We start from the raw sequence: 17,888 nt of genomic DNA, 5'->3' as shown, positions 1-17,888 counted from the left end.
GGTGGGGTGCCAGTAAGCAAACGGCAGGTGGCTGCTCGGGTTATAGGCCCAGCCCCTGTGCCTTCTCCTTCCCCCAGGAGTCTCAGAATAGACAGAACCTACCGGGGTTCCGGAACACACTCAGAACACCACTGTGAGACACAGAGGAGAGATCTGAGGCTCAGAGAGGTAGACCCATTTGCTTAAGATCACACAGCAACTTAGCATGGGAGCTTGGGAATAGGACAGAGGCCCACACTTGCTGGGCCAGAGTAATAGAATAGTTGAATTAAAATGTACTGGGTGCTTCCTGTGTGTTGGGGACTGTGCGTGGTGCTCTGCTCTCGTTGTCTCATTTATTACCCACATGCTGCCTATGGTGTCATTTTCACGGCCATTTCACAGATGAAGAGATGGCATCTTTCCCACTTAGAAATCACTTTCCAAGGCACAGTTGTGAATTTCGGAGCTCAGGAAACTTAAGCAGTTTAAGGACTTATTTTTCACCCTATATGAATGAATCCTTAAGTCTTTGTTCTTTGCAGTTCTTTACGCCACACTCGTGGTGAGGGCTGCCTTACTCACTGTGGGTATTTTCTGGGGAATGTATTTCACCAAAGAAGCATTTCTGGAAATGCTACAGGAATGTGCTGTGTATGAAACTGCAAACCCAGCTCTGGTCTCTGTTAGCACCAGTACAGCTGCAGCTTTGCTAAAACCAGGCTTGAGGGCCCCTCTGGAGAAAAATGTTCTAGTACACGGTGGTGCTTCGTTTTCTAGCCTCGTGCAGAGATCAGCAGGGCCAAGTTACTGCGGGCAAGTTATGCCTCTTCAGCTGCCCAGCACCTTCTGTTCTGTCTCGTAGTAATTCACTCGCTCCTGGAACCAGGCCCTCCTCTGCCCGCGCACCCATCACTAATTTTCTCCTTAGGCCTCATCCTTTCATCACAGAGCATCCAGCAGCTGAAATCCTACAGGAAGATGAGGCTCTCCACACACATGCACACGTTTTCCAAGGGTTCTTTTAGGAAAGTGGACTCCAAATAGCCTTCTTCTTTTCTAAAGTGGCCTAGTGGAAAGGGGCAGGTGAGGTGGGAAGAAAACCCTTCAACATGATTAGTGGGTCTCCTGGTACTAAATACCTTTATCTACTAAAAGCCAAAAATTATGCCTCAGGTTCAGCAATCAGCCATGTAAAAGTAACTTTTCGGGCTTCCCTGGTGGCGCAGTGGTTGAGAGTCCGCCTGCCAATGCAGGGGACACGGGTTCGAGCCCTGGTCTGGGAAGATCCCACATGCCGCGGAGCAGCTGGGCCCGTGAGCCACAATTACTGAGCCTGCGCGTCTGGAGCCTGTGCTCCGCAACAAGAGAGGCCCGCGCACCGCGATGAAGAGTGGCCCCCGCTTGTCGCAACTAGAGAAAGCCCTCGCACAGAAACGAAGACCCAACACAGCCATAAAAATAAATAAATAAATAAACCCAAAGTTTAAAAAAAAAAAAATTAAAAAAAAAAAAAAAAAGTAACTTTTCCCCATTTGAAAACATTGAGCGATGGAATTTGGGAAGTCTGCCAGGAAACTCACATGCATCTGGCATCTTCCCTGCCCATTTCTAGATCAAAGGTTCATGAACCTGTATCCTCCACTACCTTTGTCACTCTCCACAGCCCAAGGTGTACTCTGCACCCTGTGAGGGCTCCATGAAGGCGGTTCACCAGTGGAGCGGGCTGTAAATTTTGAATTCTTACATTAAACGCGCTTCTCTTCAATCAGTTTCTCTTTAGGATTTGGAATTGAGGGGAGACAGAATGAGGGTGCATAACCCAGCCTGGAGCTGCGATCACACCAGGCCAGGATGCCAGTGAGTCATGAAAAAGATATAAGGAAACCAAGGGCTTAATTGTAATTTTTACTGGACGTTTTAAGTCCCCACTTAAGACCAGAAAAATCCAACAAGCAGGGTCATCAAGTATACTTTCCACAACACAATTTTATTCTGTAAAAACAGAGAGGCACATACTGAATAGACTGGTTAGAGTGGTTGGGGGAGGGGTGGAAGAGGAACCAGGGACAGCCTGGCCTTCCCTTGAGCCACTGACTGCCTTTCCCAGGTTAGACACCGTGATTCGACAAGCTCTTCTAACTTCTGGAACAGGATTAGTCCAAGAGGAATACGACTGATATTAATACTAAAGCAATGAAGTAATTTCTGTACATAAGGACGGTTCACACCCATGTGGAGTCTACTGTGGGCCAGGAACTCATCTAAGTGCTGACATAAAGCTCATGATCACCTTATGCGGGAGGAATGTTAGAGTTCATGTTTTGCAGACAAGTAAACAGAAGTGTAGAGAGGTTAGGTAACTCGTTCAAGGTCACACACTGGAAAGGGTTGGAATCAGGATTCAAAATAAGCCGTTGGCTTCAGATTTCCTGCCCCCAGTCATTCCCTCTGTGGAACCTCCACCCATCCCTCTGGTAAACATTGCTGGTTAGCTTCACCCTCTTAATTCTTTTCAGGATAAAGCTCCTCACTCTATGAAATCTATTTATTCCTCGAGAGTGTATATAGACAGAATAACTGAATTTTATAAAGCAAATCATATTTGAATGCACTGGGAGAGACTTGTGCTTGAGAGTCATATGACACAGGGTATCCCTTTGTAAAGTGGCCGCTGCCTTGCAAAGAGTAGGCATGTAACAAAGGTCTGTTGTGTGATATTAATTCCCCTAATTTGTGTAAATGTTTCTTTGGGTATATTAAAGCTACTTAAAATAAGGTACCTATTACTACCTGGAAAGAAAACCACTACTAAGAGCGACTGCATGCGGTGGAGTGATTAATTCAATGAATCACCCAGGGAAGAGGGCATCCTGCCAACACTGGCCGCAGACTCCATGCCACCCTTTTTCCCCCTAGAGACAGGTACATAAAACAATAAGAACTACTGGTATAGAACAGGGCTTACCAACCCTGGGCCTGCCGGCCAAATCCTGCCCCCACCCGTTTTTAGATGGTCCCCCAGGTAAGAACGGTTTTTACCTTTGTGAACGGTTGGGAAGAAAAATCATTAGAAGAATAATACTGCGTGACAGGTGAAATTTACATGAACTTCAAATCTCAGCATCTCGTTGGCACGCAGCCACACTCATACATTACGCACTGTCTCTGGCCGCTTTGGTGCTGCCAAGGCAGAGTCGAGTAGCCGTGACAGAGAGCATGTAGCCCGCAAAGCTGGAACTATTTACTGGCTGGCCCTTTTCTGAAAAAGTGTTCTGACCCCAGGTCTAGAGAGTTCATTTCAAAAACTTTTGTTTTCTATCTTGCGTTTCATTCTTCCATTCCCTTTGCAAGTATTTATCCCCTACCCACCCCGGGGATGACTGGTTTGCCTTTCCATTTTCTCACTTAACGCCTCTGCCTTGGGCTCAGTACCGGGCAGTTAGACTAGATGAGGCGCCCTTGCTCCTGGGCCGGCGAAGCGGCATTCACCCTCTCAGACTCCGCAGCCTGGCGGTTCGTGAAAAGCACCATGAGACCCGTGATAGCGGTGTAGAAGGAGGGGGTCTTCAAGAAAGCCTCACGGGCGGGGGATATTTGAGTAAATCCTGAAGAAATTAAAGCATGACAGTCATTTCAGACTGAAGGGCAGGTTGACAAGGGAGGCATGTGGAAAACCTCACAGGGTGTTCAAGGGACACCAGTCGTGCAGACTGGACAGTGTACAGTTCTTTTTTTTTTTTTAATTTTATTTATTTATTTATTTTTGGCTGTGTTGGGTCTTCGTTTCTGTGTGAGGGCTTTCTCTAGTTGCGACAAGCGGGGGCCACTCTTCATCGCGGTGCGCGGGCCTCTCACTATCGCGGCCTCTCTTGTTGCGGAGCACAGGCTCCAGACGCGCAGGCTCAGTAGTTGTGGCGCATGGGCTTAGTTGCTCCGTGGCATGTGGGATCTTCCCAGACCAGGGCTCGAACCCGTGTCCCCTGCATTGGCAGGCAGATTCTCAACCACTGCGCCACCAGGGAAGCCCAGTGTACAGTTCTTAATAAGCAAGAGAAAGGACTGAAATGGAGAGGAGTCCCTGTTTGTGTGAAGGTGGTGCTTTGCTGCTCGGTGAGGGGTTCTGGTCTTCTTTCAGTGCCTGCCACCTGCAGCGGAGACAGCCTGGAGGCCCTGGTACCCCTGGGCGTATTAACACAGTGAGTGTCCTGCCCCACCAAGGGAGATAGTGAAGTGGTGAGGGGCTGAAAGTGCTTTATCTAGCACCTGATCCATCCTAAGCTCTCAACAAATATTTGTTGTTTGATTTAGTGTCTGTGAAGGGAGTGGGGACAGGAAGGGATCTGTGAATTCTGAGGAAGAACAGAGCTACTTAGGTCACGAGGATGGGACAGGACTTCCCCCTCTGTTCAGTGCTGCATTCCACAGAACTTTCTTGAGCACCTGCTTTGTGCCAGGTAGTCTGCTAGGCCCTGGAGATACCCTGTGAACCAGACAGCTGTGGCCCAGCCTCAGAGAGTTTGCCGTCAAGCAAGGAGAGCCTTGACAAGAGGAGGTGTGGGCACAGCCCATGAAGGAAAGAGCAAAGGAGCGTGTTAGGGTGAACGGATACAGCCACAGGGTCAGATGGGAAGGGGTGGAATGAAAAATTTCCTTTGGAATTCTTCTGACCAAAGGGAGCAAGGTTGTTTTTTTTTAATTTTTATATATTTATTTATTTATTCATTTATGGCTGTGTTGGGTCTTCATTTTTGTGGGAGGGCTTTCTCTAGTTGCGGCAAGCGGGGGCCACTCTTCATCGCGGTGCGCGGGCCTCTCACTATCGCAGCCTCTCTTGTTGCGGAGCACAGGCTCCAGACGCGCAGGCTCAGTAATTGTGGCTCACGGGACTAGTTGCTCCGCGGCATGTGGGATCTTCCCAGACCAGGGCTCGAACCCGTGTCCCCTGCATTAGCAGGCAGATTCTCAACCACTGCACCACCAGGGAAGCCCCTGGGAGCAAGGTTTTGATCACACACTGGACAGGAATGATTTAAGAAGAGTCATACAAAAATCGCACGAGGGTGTGGGGAGCAAATAAAATAAAATAAATTATCCAGAGCAAATATTTAGGGAGGCTAGCAGAAAGGTAAATTAGGAATTCCATGCATCTCACTTATCACTCAAAATGTAGTTACAAACACTGGTAAAGGTTTTTGTTGGACGAGGATGTACTGCTCGAGATATCTCTATTTATATAAATTTATGTCAAAATACCAAAAGTTTCCTTAATTTCTTCACACGATTTATATTTTGACACTTGAGAAAAGATTTGTAGGATATAATTATTTGGTTTTCAAACTTTGCAGAGATGTGAGTCCATTTTTTCCCCTTTGAAAATGAAGTTGAGAAAAGGGTCAACTGTAGTTTCTCCCTAGTAGGAAGAATGTTTTAGAGAAACATATCAAATTACCAGAAAAGAATAAAATCTCAACCAGTGTCCCTGGGTTCCCTGTAATGGCCCCTCCAGACAGCAGAAAAGAGATGGGAAAATATCACCCTTGACACCCTGGCACCACCAAAGGCCAGTTGTGGGCTTGCAAAGTCCTGAGCCATGGCATGTATGTTACACCTCCATGGGATGTTAGCTGTTGTTCTTCCTGTCAGATACATTTGCATTTCCATTCAAAATTAAATTACACTTTAAGCTTTAAGAAAGGGTAAAATACTACGGTGTTAAATGGCTTCAACAACTACTTAAAACTGGATTCCTATTAAGATTGATTTCATTGAGCAGAACGTCTATTTGTACCAAGGTCTGGAAATAGTTATTCTCCCTCTCCCCTCCCTCCCTTCCCTCCTTCCCTCCCCTCCCTCCATCCCTCCGTCCTTCCTTCCCTCCCTCCTTTTAGGGATTACTACTTGTGTGATGTGACATGGGTAACCGAAGAAAGGATTTCTTTGCAGTGGATCCGGAGGATTCAGAACTATTCAGTCATGGATATCTGTGACTACGAAGAGTCCACCGGAAGATGGATTTCCTCAGTGGTAAAGCTGAATCGGGATGTTCTCCTTCCAAAGCTACATGTGATCTGAGGGCTGGAGGAAAACAGGGAGAGTGTTATCAGGAAATACAGCTTGAGTTTCTATTCTTTCTCTGTGTCTGACCCTGAGGCAGTGAGTAAGTCTTGACTGACTTTTAGATAATTTGATATTACCCGGTGGTACTTCTAGCTCATCGGCTCTCACTAGTCTTACTGTTTTAGTTATGGAGACTATCACTTGCGAAAAGGGTGGTGGTGATTGGAAAGCCAGAAAATAGAATTTGATGTCAAAATTCACAAAGTCCGAGAAAGCCAGGGGCCGCAAGGTCAAGGAAACGTGTTTCAGGAAATGGGAAGTGACTCGCCGAGTATACGTGAAGCAAAACAAATATCAAGAGGCCACAAATCTATTACCACACTGTGACTATCTTTCAGCAGTAAACAGCTTTAGAAAGTAAATAGATAACTTCCACGCTGAGAGCATGGCAACATTAAGGCAAAGGCAAGTGTTAATCCAACCTTGAAGTGCTGGGGGTGTTTCCAGCCCAGAGACCACAAGGTATAGGCCGTGGATCAAAATTAAAGCCCCATTGGGACCAACAGCCTCAGGAGGGGTAGAGCCTGGGGGAGGCTTGCTGACATATGTCAAGGACAGCTCTACAAGCCCTTTTCTGGTAATGGGCTCTGTGCCCACACACCTCTTCTCCCTGCTCCACCCTGGTTGGGCACACGGCAGATTCTTGCCTCAGAAATCCTGCCCCCCACCGCCTGCCCCTGTATCTTGATGCACTCATTCATTACTTATGTAGCAATCATCGAATACCTATTTTGTTCCAAGTTCTGTGCATAGCTCTGGAGGGAAAAAAAAAAAATTAGGCAGCATGCCTGTCCCTAAAATGTTTATTTTCTAGTAGGGAAGACTGTTATGAAAATCAATAATAATAGTTACCATTTCTTGAACACTCACAGTAGCCAGACACTGTGGAGACAGGCTCAGTAAGGTTAAGGAGTTTGCTTAGGTCACAACGACAGCCAGAATCCAAACTAAAAAACCAAGCTCTTTGCTTCCTGCCAATTAAATCATCTCAGTATCAGGAAAATGTGCTCTAAAAGTGTATAAGCAAGGTACAAAGGAAATGTAGGGCAAAAGAAGATAATCAACCTGCCTGGGGGTAGGCAGAAGGGGATGGGAGACGACATGGAGGAGACTAGAGCAGCCTGGGGTAAGTTGTCATATTCGGGGCAGCATGAAGGCACGTGGACCCTAGGAGCAGAGGCTGTGCAAAGGCATCTGGGGTGATGGGCTTGGAGCCTGCAGGGTCTGGGGGTACACTGGACTAGGGGTTGAGGCAGAGGCACGATGGTGAGAACTGAGGTTTGAGATATATGCTAAGGCTCAGGCACCATTCTGAGGAGTTTGACCTTACCTTGTAAGACACTTAGAGCTATTTCAGGGTTTTAAGTAGGAAAGAATTATAATGAGATAGAACTATCTGTTGCCTGATGAGGTCAGCTGTGGGTTGAGCAGGGTGGAGGGCAGACGGGAAGGAGAGCAGAGCAGCAGGGTCTCCAACCAGGAGGTCAGGGCAATGGACCTGGGAAACCCGACAGGACACAAACTAAGGCAATAATGGTGGAGAAGAACAAGAGAAGTCAAAGAACTAGAAGACAAGGGCTGAGGGGGTTACTGTGAGAAGAGCAGGAGTCTGGAGTGATTCCCAGGTCTCTGGCTTGGGTGAATGGTGCCACTAACCCAGGGAAGAACGAAGGAGTAAGAACAAACTGGTGGGGATAAGGGAAAGACACTTCTGTCCTTGCTGAATTGAAAATGTGGAGGAGCTTGCAGGACGGCTTATGAGTTACACATCCAGGACAGAGCTCTAGGCAAGAGAGGTAAATGTTCTAATGTAGCTATGTAAAAGGTACTATCATAAATACAAATATGTGAATGGAGATAGCTTTCATTTATTTTATTACAAGTACAGTCTTGCTTATATTGCCACAAATTGCAGCTAAAGAGTAGAATTCATATCTCACTTCTCTCTGTATTTTTCCCTCCCTAGGGACGGCAACACATTGAAATGAGTACCACTGGCTGGGTTGGAAGAGTAAGTTGTAAGAGTTATGGGGTTTTCTGTCGTATGCATCAGATACTCAGAGCTATTTAATATGCAGATATACCAAACGAGGCCTCTATGTTATTTGCTATTAATAGAGACAGCAGTTGACCTTTTGTCATGTAATATTTTAATGCGCCCTGTAGAGATGTCTTTTTATAGAGAATATACAACATGCTTGGTTGGAAAAAGTAAAAGGACAAGTGAAAATTCAAGAGAAGAGCAGATAAAACAAAAGACATATTCTAGGCAAATTCTAGCTCCTGGAAAGTTAAAAAGCAACCGTTGCTGAAAGGCAGCCAAGATACCAATTGTCCTCGTTGACCTCAGGTTCGAAGTCAGGCGCTTCGGCGGCAGAAAACACGGTTTCCGCCCTCAGCCTCTGCACAAACGCAGGGGACAGGACTACCCCCAGCAGGGACGCAGTGACACTCAACACCACACCCGCTATGCACCTCTCTTTGGAGGAATCATACACACGTGGGTTCACACTTTACTATACCCTGGATGCAGAACTTTCTCCAAGGAAGCACGTGACCCTCCGTGACTTCCCATGCCTCACGCTACACCTTGTGCAGACTTACCAGCCACGTTGCTACAAGCTGGTGGCGTGAAGCAAACCGACGAAGGCACTGCAGCCATCATGGCACCGCGTGTGAAAGAGGAAGAATGAATCGCCCCTAATTTGTACGACCACTTCTATTAAGCCCCTTTAAGAGGGAAACAAAGTGACATAAAAAACGTAAGGATTTCTCGTCTTCCAGAACACAGAGGTGCAGCCCCCTGGTCCAGAAATGCGACCCCTTCCAGCTGGGCTCGGAGCCCCCTAGCATTCACACGTCCTTTTCGTTCAGGCATTGATTGGGCAGAGGGGAGAGGTTTGCCAACATGAAAAGTGGTTTCCTCCATGGCAAGAGACATGCTACACTTCCTCACGACTCTTTGAAAAAAATATGTTTTTTCCTCTCTGTATTTAACCAGACAGATGCCACTTTTCACACATTTCTACTAGGCACAACTCCATCCAGGGGAAACAGGGAAATGTATTAAAAAGATAAGGCTGTGAACACAGGTCTAGAGAGGGGAATGTGTTTCCGAGCTCTGTAATGAGAACACCAAGTGTACTGCACGCCTCGGCTTGCTCCATAAATGCATTCGTTTTGAATCACTAAATAGAAGAGGGAAGCATTTTTCTTCCTTCCCAAAATGGGAGCTGATGAGCGAGGAAACAGCGAGAGTGAAGTGAACCAACAGTTTTAAAAGACCATCTCCTACCTGCTCTCAAATGTAGTAAGGAAATCGAAGTCGTAAAGAGATATATTCCTTTCAGGCTGGGATAGATCCCCTTCTGCTTAAACGACATTATGTTCTGAGAACTATCTTTTATCGAACTGTAAAAAATGGAAATTTTGTTCTATATTTCCATACAACTATTTTTTTTTGGGTAAATTGTTGATCCTATTTAGCAAAATGGAAAGGCTTATAATAGAGACGATAGCTATATGAACGTTTCCGTATGAAATATACGACAGACATTCCTTATGGTATCTAGTCCAGAAATGATTAAAGAGTTTCTAAGTCTGACTTTCAAAAAAATTATGTATAAGAAACAGGGGGGAGGGGGAAATCCCTCAAATTACAAACCACCTCCAACTAGAAACAGTCAAAAGTAATATTAGTCTGTTTCAAGAGAGCACGTTGTGACATCGAGGAAATTGACTTCTTAGAACTGAAAGACTAATGCTAATTTTCTCACGCTTATATCAAGACACCATAGCGTTATTCTCCATAGACAGAAGATGCCTAAGGGTAACAATAACCACTGCTATGTGCTGAGTGTCCTGTGTAAGCCTCTTCATGTTTATTCTTTCATTTACTCCCCACCAAAAATTCCCTCGGAGTTAGATCTTTTGTCTGCATTTTCTAGGAGGAGAATTTTCTATTGAGACCCTCTGATTGCAATCAGCAAGTAAATGAAATATGGGTTTTGAGCATAGGTGTTGGGAGGACTTTCTGAAGCTAAAGTTGTACTGAGATGAGGCTAATGTGCTTTAACATGTTTCGTGTTTCCTATTATTTTCTAGTTTAGGCCTGCAGAACCTCATTTTACCTCTGACGGGAATAGCTTCTACAAGATCATCAGCAACGAAGAGGGCTACAAACACATTTGTCACTTCCAAACAGATAAGAGAGTGAGTATTTTTAAATAATTTATTTCGGGTTGATCTCCTTTTTTTGAAACTAACTTGAAGTGGAAATCATTTGGTAAAGTCGATCACTATGTACCAATAATCAGACTAACTCAAATACCCCAGTGGTATCTGCAGTAAGGTAGGATGGGGAAAAGAACCGAGATTATCCCAATTCCTGATGTAAATGATTTAATCCTCCCCTTAACTTTGATCAGAGAGAGAGTCTAATAAACCTCTTTTTTTAAAAAATCCCATCAGAATTGCACATTTATTACAAAAGGCGCCTGGGAGGTCATTGGGATAGAAGCTCTTACCAGTGATTACCTGTAAGTATTCTAATAATCAGTAGTATATCAATATATTTGTCATAATCATGCCATTCGTTGCCCAGAAATAAGGAAAAATCTTCTACAAATAAAGAGTAGTCTATTTGGAATGTGTTCAGGACTTTTTTCTTTTTAACATACGGAAGCCTTAATGATTTTCACATATGCTCAGCAGACTTGATACCATGCCACCAAGCGGCTCTACCTCTTGCTCTTACCTGCTTTGCATTAGAAGAGCTGGAGCCTCTTTTTCTTAAACGTCTTGGAACACTGAACTAGCATTCAGGGGTATTTTGTTAAATTTCAACGGATACTGGATTTTTGGAAGGCTTGGAGAGGCTATTGTATTTGTCCATGTCTCGGCCTTACTCTTTGGCGAATGGAAAGCTTTTCAGAGGCTGTCAACTACCACACATGAATTGATGGGATAGGGAGTGTTGTTTTTCATTAGAATCTTAGGCACTTTTTATAATTCTTTATTGGTTTCACCACGGAGGAGTTTTGCCATTGCTCAAAGCAGTTTTTGAAGGTCCTGTTTAGAAGTGGCTCTGCCACTCTTAGGAAGATGGGGCTCCTGCCGCCGAGTGGTTTGTGTTATGAAACAGAAAATATGGGAAACAGTGTAGATAAATGGGGTGTCAACTTCAGACTAGTTGTCCAGTCATATTATTCTGAAAGAAGACTTTCTTTGAGTTTTTCCTTGTCACTCTAATTAAGGGAGTAATCCCCATATTCAGATATTTTAGTCTGTTAAAAAAAAAGAATCCCCTATTTAGAGATGATGGGGGACAAATGGTTTCTGAGGATGAGGGGGCAGGGAAGAATGATAAAAGAAGGGCAAGCAATAATGCACATGCACTTGTGTGAACACTAGTGCTTGGTGTTGAGTTAAATGGAGTGTACTTGACTTTTTCTTAAAAACAGAATATAATAATATATTTCATTTGTTTTCTTCCCAGATACTACATTAGTAATGAACATAAAGGAATGCCAGGTGGAAGAAATCTTTATAAGTAAGAGTTTTATCGAGTTGTGGACTTGACCTTTTAGCTAATGAACAATTTCTGGCTCTTGTGTTTTTATTTTTTATTTTTATTTTTTGCCTAGTCCTAATATATTAAATTGGAACTACTATCGAATGCTTTTATTCCTCGATAAACCAACCCACATGTCAACAAAAGAGCATGACTTTATTAGATGCTTTGTGATATTTCCAGACAACGGGAGGTTTGAGGTTATTATGAATTAATTCATGGATTTTTTTTCACATTTTAAAAGTTTCTGAGTATTGCTTTGGCATTCTGATATCTTTGAAACTAGAATACGGCATTATTCAATTCCTTCTTTCATTTTTCCTTTCATCAAGTACTTAACTTCCACCATTGGTTTTACAGAATCCAACTTAATCACCACACAAAAGTGACGTGCCTTAGTTGTGAGCTGAATCCAGAAAGGTGTCAGTACTACTCTGTATCATTTAGTAAAGAGGCGAAGTACTATCAGCTGAGATGTTCTGGTAAGTATGAACCAAGGACAGGGAGGGAGAGCAGGGGGTGTGCCCCCAAAATCCCTCTCGAGTAGCTCCCTGCATCCCCTACCCTCTCTGGACAACCTTCTTACCACCCTCCTGGCTCAGTGTCTCCATCCCTGAAGCCTTCCTTTCAGTGCCCAGTTTCTGCCCTGCTCAGTTCTCTCCTATTGAATCTGAGTTCTTGAGATCATGTAAGTCCTCTTTCCTTCACTCATGTATAAGTGGTGAGCTAACCATCTCTCCTTCCCCTTCTAACCAAGAGGCTTGCTTTAGACTGAAAGCACATCCCAGAGCTTATGTATGACAGAGGCACTTCCTCCTTATACACATACATGCTGTGCATTTTTTAACACAAATTATAATTTTATGCACTTGCCCCTTGAAATGAGAAAAATGTATGTAGGTGATGCCTGTGACTCAACCTGCTCACAGCTTCATCTTCTGTTGCTATTGTTATTATTGTTTTTTTTATTATAAGTGAAGAAATCTGGACAAGGAGAGACCATGTGATTTCACAGGTCACGCAGCTAATAAGAGGCACAATGGGATTCAGACACAGGCCTCTGCTATTAACACTAAGCTAGATTACTTCTCAAAATGAGAGAAAAAGTCTGGATATTCTGAAAAAGAACTGTGAATTGCCAAAAAGAGGTCTCCAAACCATTTATCTGAACCTTTTTTTTTTACTGGCACGTTTTCTTTAATATCATATTTTCTTTGTAGTTCTTTACTGTGGCTGTTTCCAGTCACCATTTCTTGGGCACCTGTTTTATATATACTAGGCACAGTGCTCAAGTTTTGTATTCATGATCTTGTTGATCCTTTAAAAAGAAAACTCTATAATGCAGATATTATTATCCTCATTTTACATGTGAGGAGATTGAAACATAGATATGTTATCTTACGTCACAAAGCAGGAAAGCCAGGGATTCAAACCCAGGTCCCTATAATGCCTCCACTGTGGTTCTGATCAAATGTAAAAATTAATATCATGATCCAAATGTATCAAAATTAAATAGCTCACGAGATAGCTTTTTCTATACATTACCTTCCACTCTGCAACTACCACAGTTGGGATAAATAGTGAAGATCTGAGTGTGTGAGAAAAAACACTTTTCGCGTGCCAGGAAGGAATTGCTTATCCAAGTCGGGCACAGTGCAGATGTGCCGCCTGGTCCGGGACTCCGCAGTGGGGGCAGCAGCGGAGGGAAATCTGCCCTTTGGGGGCCGGGGAACCTGGCTCTGGAGCTCCACCCTAAGGGGGCGGGGCCTGAGAGAGGTTGTGGTACTCGCTGGACCTCGGTGTTAGAGTTGGGAAGGATAGCGGCGCTCATTGGGTCTGGATGGCTTAGTCCACAGATGAGGAAGTTGGACTCAGGCATAGTAATGTGCGCAAGGCGCCCAGCAGGGTCAGAGGTGCATTTTCTGTTTCATTCTCCAGAGCCCTGTGCCTCTCTGGTAATACTTCTTACACTCAAATTGCGTGCATGTTAAGGAAAAGGGAAATCAGCTAACACTTAGTAAGCTTCTTATCCAGTGTGATATTCATTCTATCAAAGCTAAATGGTGTCAAAATTGTATCAAAGTTAAATGGTAACAAACGCTATTTTTGAAAAGTATGTTATCTTCTTTAAAAAAAAAAAACTCTAAAATATATTTTTCCCTGATTATGTTAACAGGCCCTGGTCTGCCCCTCTATACTCTGCATAGCAACAGCAATGATAAAGGTACTTTCTCACATTTCACCCTCATTTGCTTTTCAGGAAAGTGTGTGTGAATAGAAGCAACATGCACTTAGCACAATGGGATTTTCTTTGGCTTTAGAGTGTCTTAACAATGACTTGAACACAAGGCTTATAACCTGAAGTACGTGTAGTCCCATCAGTGAATCGCCCACTTGTTTGTTATTGCTTTGCACAATCCAGATTCTTCACGTTGTAACAAATGACTGCTGTCTCAATTATTTGTTTAGAACTGAGAGTCCTGGAAGACAATTCAGCTTTGGATAAAATGCTGCAGGATGTCCAGATGCCCTCAAAAAAACTGGACTTCATTTATTTGCACAAAACAAGTAAGTTAAATTTCTGTTGGAACATAACTTTTCATGGAAACACCAGTAAAAATATAACTAAGTATAAGTTTATCTGACAATATGTATTTTATTTTATATGTAAATCTAACGTAAGGTTATTTTTCCATGAAATGTTCTGTCACAAGAACCACTAGTTTTACTTTTTTTTAAATTTAAAAATACAGTACCATTCTATGTAACATATATCAAGAGGAAAATATTTGGAGAAAATGCATTATTGCTAGTTCAGTCTCATCCCATTAGTAACTCTATTCTACTATTAAGTATTAATTGTGTTTTTAACTTAATGATATCCTAATATATTTTACCTTTAACCCAAACAGATTTAAAATAACTTGTATTAAAAAAATAGGGTTGGCTATAAAATGTTGAAACTTCAGTCTCAGGACAGAAATCTTGAATTTTTCCTAACCTCCTCCCCGTGATAGGCCCTGGCCTGGTGGCCTGATCATGGATTATGTTCAGGGACGACTAAGAACAAGGGGTTTCTTTGAGTAGGAAATCTTGTAATTTTGTTGTTGTCGTTTTTATTTGTTTGCTTGCCTTTTCTATTAAGGGCTAACAACTCATAGGGGAGGGGGAATCCATCAGGATTGATTTATTTTAGATTCTTTTTAAAATATAGGATAATAATGGAAGAAACTCAGGTCATCCAATTTTAAATGGCAGGAAAAGCACAGAGAGTAGAGGGTACTTTTGAAGAAGAGCTTAGAGCAGAGCTACTGAAACTGCAGGTGCTTATGGATCACCTGGGACCTAATTAACATGCATATTTGGAGCCAGCAAGTCAGGGTAGGCCCAGGATTCTAAGTTTGTAATAAGCTCCTATGTGATGCCAATGCTGCTGGACCTTGAATCTGGCTTGACTGGCAAGCGCTTAGAGTTCTGGAGAGAGTGCTGGAGAGCTATCTGGACCGCCTGGTACAGAAGGTGTTGAATATTAAGATGTGACATATTAAATATTAGGGTGTGACACGCCCCACCCCCCAAAGGAGAGACTGTGCATCTTCGAAAAGATAGGAAGTGAAACACTCCCAATCAACTAGTGCTGATTCAAACAAAGGGGAGATCAAGTGCTGACTTTGGCATATTTATTAAAAACATCATTATCAACTGATAGTTTGACATTCTACTCAAATATAATAAAGATTAAAACTTTTGTTCTCATAAGCACATTTAATCAGAAGGCATAAAATAACCAGCAAAATACAAATTGAAGAAAAATCTATCTACATAAAGATTTTACTCTTAAACTTTTATTTTTTCCTCAACTAAAATAATTATAATAAAAAACAAAAGAAAGATAAACATAAGGAAGAACAGCTCTAGAGATAAGGATTTTTTTTTCCCAGGTTAGATCTACTGAAGCTGGAAATAATCTTATTAAAATATGAAACAACTCTCTTTCTTTCTCGCGCTCTCTTTTTTTTTTTTTTTTTTTTTTTTTACGATTAGTCTAACTAATTAGCCTGAATTTGGGAGCAAAGGTAACCGATTTATTATTTAGGAACAAATTTTATTAAACTGATGTTAAATCAAGCACAGAGAATTAAACAGACCTGCACAGGATCATACAGAACAGTTTGCCCCACATAAACCTGATTTCATTCTGTGAAACACAGAGCTGAAAATGGGAACTCAGCTTTACGGTCTGGGATGGCAAGAAGAATTACAAAAATGTTATTAAATCAGAATTTTAAGATAGAGTTAAGGCCAATTAAAAATCCTAAACATCTTCAAAGAAATTCAAGAAGAGGAAAACATTTTGGAGGAAAACTTAGAACATAAGCCATAAACAAACTAGATAAGTAGATCAGATGCCAAAGAACAGAATCATATAAACAAAACATCAGCAATTCTAAGATGCCCTTTTATTTTACAAGGCACCAAAGTATTTAATAGATCCATTAGAAACAACTTTATTGTTTTAAACTTAAACTAGTATTTTAACCTGAAAGAGAATATTTTTATATCTGAAAAACGTGCTGAATCAAATCGGTTCAGTTTCTTTTTCTATTCTAATTTAACAAATTGCTAAACTCTACATGTTACTTATCACTGACAAAGATAAGGAACCGAAATCATGTGCTAATAAGTGTTCTTAATTCACTAATTAACCTTTCTGTTTGTTTAGAATTCTGGTATCAGATGATCTTGCCTCCTCATTTTGATAAATCCAAGAAATATCCTCTGCTAATAGATGTGTAAGTATCCAAGATAAGGGAATAATTTAGAAGTTAATGATTGTACATCTTTTGCCCGGTGCAGCTTACTGAAAAATAGAGCCAAGTGCATCCTTTCTCTCTTCCTGAATCATTGTAGAGCAGTTTTAATATTTCTTCTTCCATTCTGCAATCGCAAATCCAAACCTGTGTTTTCTACCGTCTTTCTAATGGAGAAGGTAGACACTCTTCTTCTATCATAATGGCATATGGAGTTTGTTTTGATTTCTTTCCCCCACCCCCCCTCCCCCCCCCCCCCCCCCGCCCCCGAACCCCAAGGGAATTCCAAAGAGATTCTCAAGTCCCCACGTTCATCCTTACCTCACGGACATTTTAACAAGCAATAGATGGGTATTAACAGTCTTCACAGTTTCCTTATCTCCAAGTTTGCCCAAACATCTCCCATTGGTAGCCTTTAATTCATTCCAATGTCAGGTTTCTCTTTCTTTAGTTCCTGAAATATGCCTGGTATTTTCCATTCCCTTTTTGGTGAAGAGAAGATGTGATACAGGAAAGTATTCATTATAATTCAAACTTCTCCAAGTCCTAGAGAAAGTTCTGAAATCACAAGTCTTTGAGCAGTAAATATGAGCTCATGTGAGGTCTAAATATGGCATCTTTGTAAAATATTTTTGATAATTACTAGGAATATATTTTACTTCAATCTTTCCAAACTTGCCCTGACCTCACACATAATGCCACAATGCCACTCTTCCTGTCCCAACTTGCCTCATTTCCTTTATTCAAAACAAAACAAACCAACAAAAGTGCTGGGTGCCTGCTGCATGCCAGGTAATTTGCCTTATTTTGTCCACACAGCAAGCCGATGTGGTAAGTTCTGTTGGGCCCATTATACAGAAAGGAAAACTGAAAACTCAGGGATACTTTCCTGTTGCTACTAACAAAAAAAAAAGAAAAGAAGGGATACAGATACTAGCATCAGACACAGCCTTGTTCCACTGTGTTTACAGTTCCATGTAAACCAAACATAAAAGCTCAAAGAAAGAGAAAGAGGTATTTTAAACTTCCAGATATGCTATTTGATTCTCATTACACTAATATAGTCAAATTTTGACTACAGTAGCACTCACTTGCTTTGGGCCTTAACCCCAATACTAAACAACAAGGATCCTTTACCTTTCAAAAAGAGTGATATTTTGACACAAGCGTTCGTTAAAAAAAAAAAAAGTGATATTTTTATATTCTTGGACTCCCCAGTAAGTAATGACTAGATCTCCCCTTCATTAGGAAAGTTAAAAAAATATGGTAAATTTGGTGCCCATTCTTTTCAGTGATTTTCCTCTTCATTTTCGTATATGTCTAAATCTTTGTTTTCTATTTTTAAAAATAATGTTGTTTAATCTTACAGGGTTAGGTTACTTGATATATAGTTAATATTAAGGGAA

The 17,888-nt window shown here is 42.1% G+C and overlaps 1 protein-coding gene across 2 annotated transcripts in view; it reads left to right on the top strand.

Moving 5' to 3' along the window:
* Positions 1-17,888, top strand: part of DPP4 (dipeptidyl peptidase 4) — a 77,449-nt gene that overhangs the window by 39,206 nt on the left and 20,355 nt on the right. For both annotated transcript variants that reach the window (XM_036857747.1, XM_036857746.1), the window contains exons 11-19: positions 5,871-6,006; positions 8,066-8,110; positions 10,204-10,311; positions 10,570-10,637; positions 11,597-11,650; positions 12,032-12,153; positions 13,848-13,895; positions 14,141-14,239; positions 16,395-16,464. In XM_036857747.1, the coding sequence (XP_036713642.1) occupies positions 5,871-6,006; positions 8,066-8,110; positions 10,204-10,311; positions 10,570-10,637; positions 11,597-11,650; positions 12,032-12,153; positions 13,848-13,895; positions 14,141-14,239; positions 16,395-16,464 (750 nt within the window). The remainder of the gene's footprint in view (positions 1-5,870; positions 6,007-8,065; positions 8,111-10,203; positions 10,312-10,569; positions 10,638-11,596; positions 11,651-12,031; positions 12,154-13,847; positions 13,896-14,140; positions 14,240-16,394; positions 16,465-17,888) is intronic.

The sequence above is a fragment of the Balaenoptera musculus genome, chromosome 7 (genome assembly GCF_009873245.2).
Source record: "Balaenoptera musculus isolate JJ_BM4_2016_0621 chromosome 7, mBalMus1.pri.v3, whole genome shotgun sequence".
NCBI classification, from domain to species: Eukaryota; Metazoa; Chordata; class Mammalia; order Artiodactyla; family Balaenopteridae; genus Balaenoptera; species Balaenoptera musculus.
Note: the sequence above shows the minus strand (reverse complement) of the source record. Positions and strands in the feature narration are given on the sequence as shown.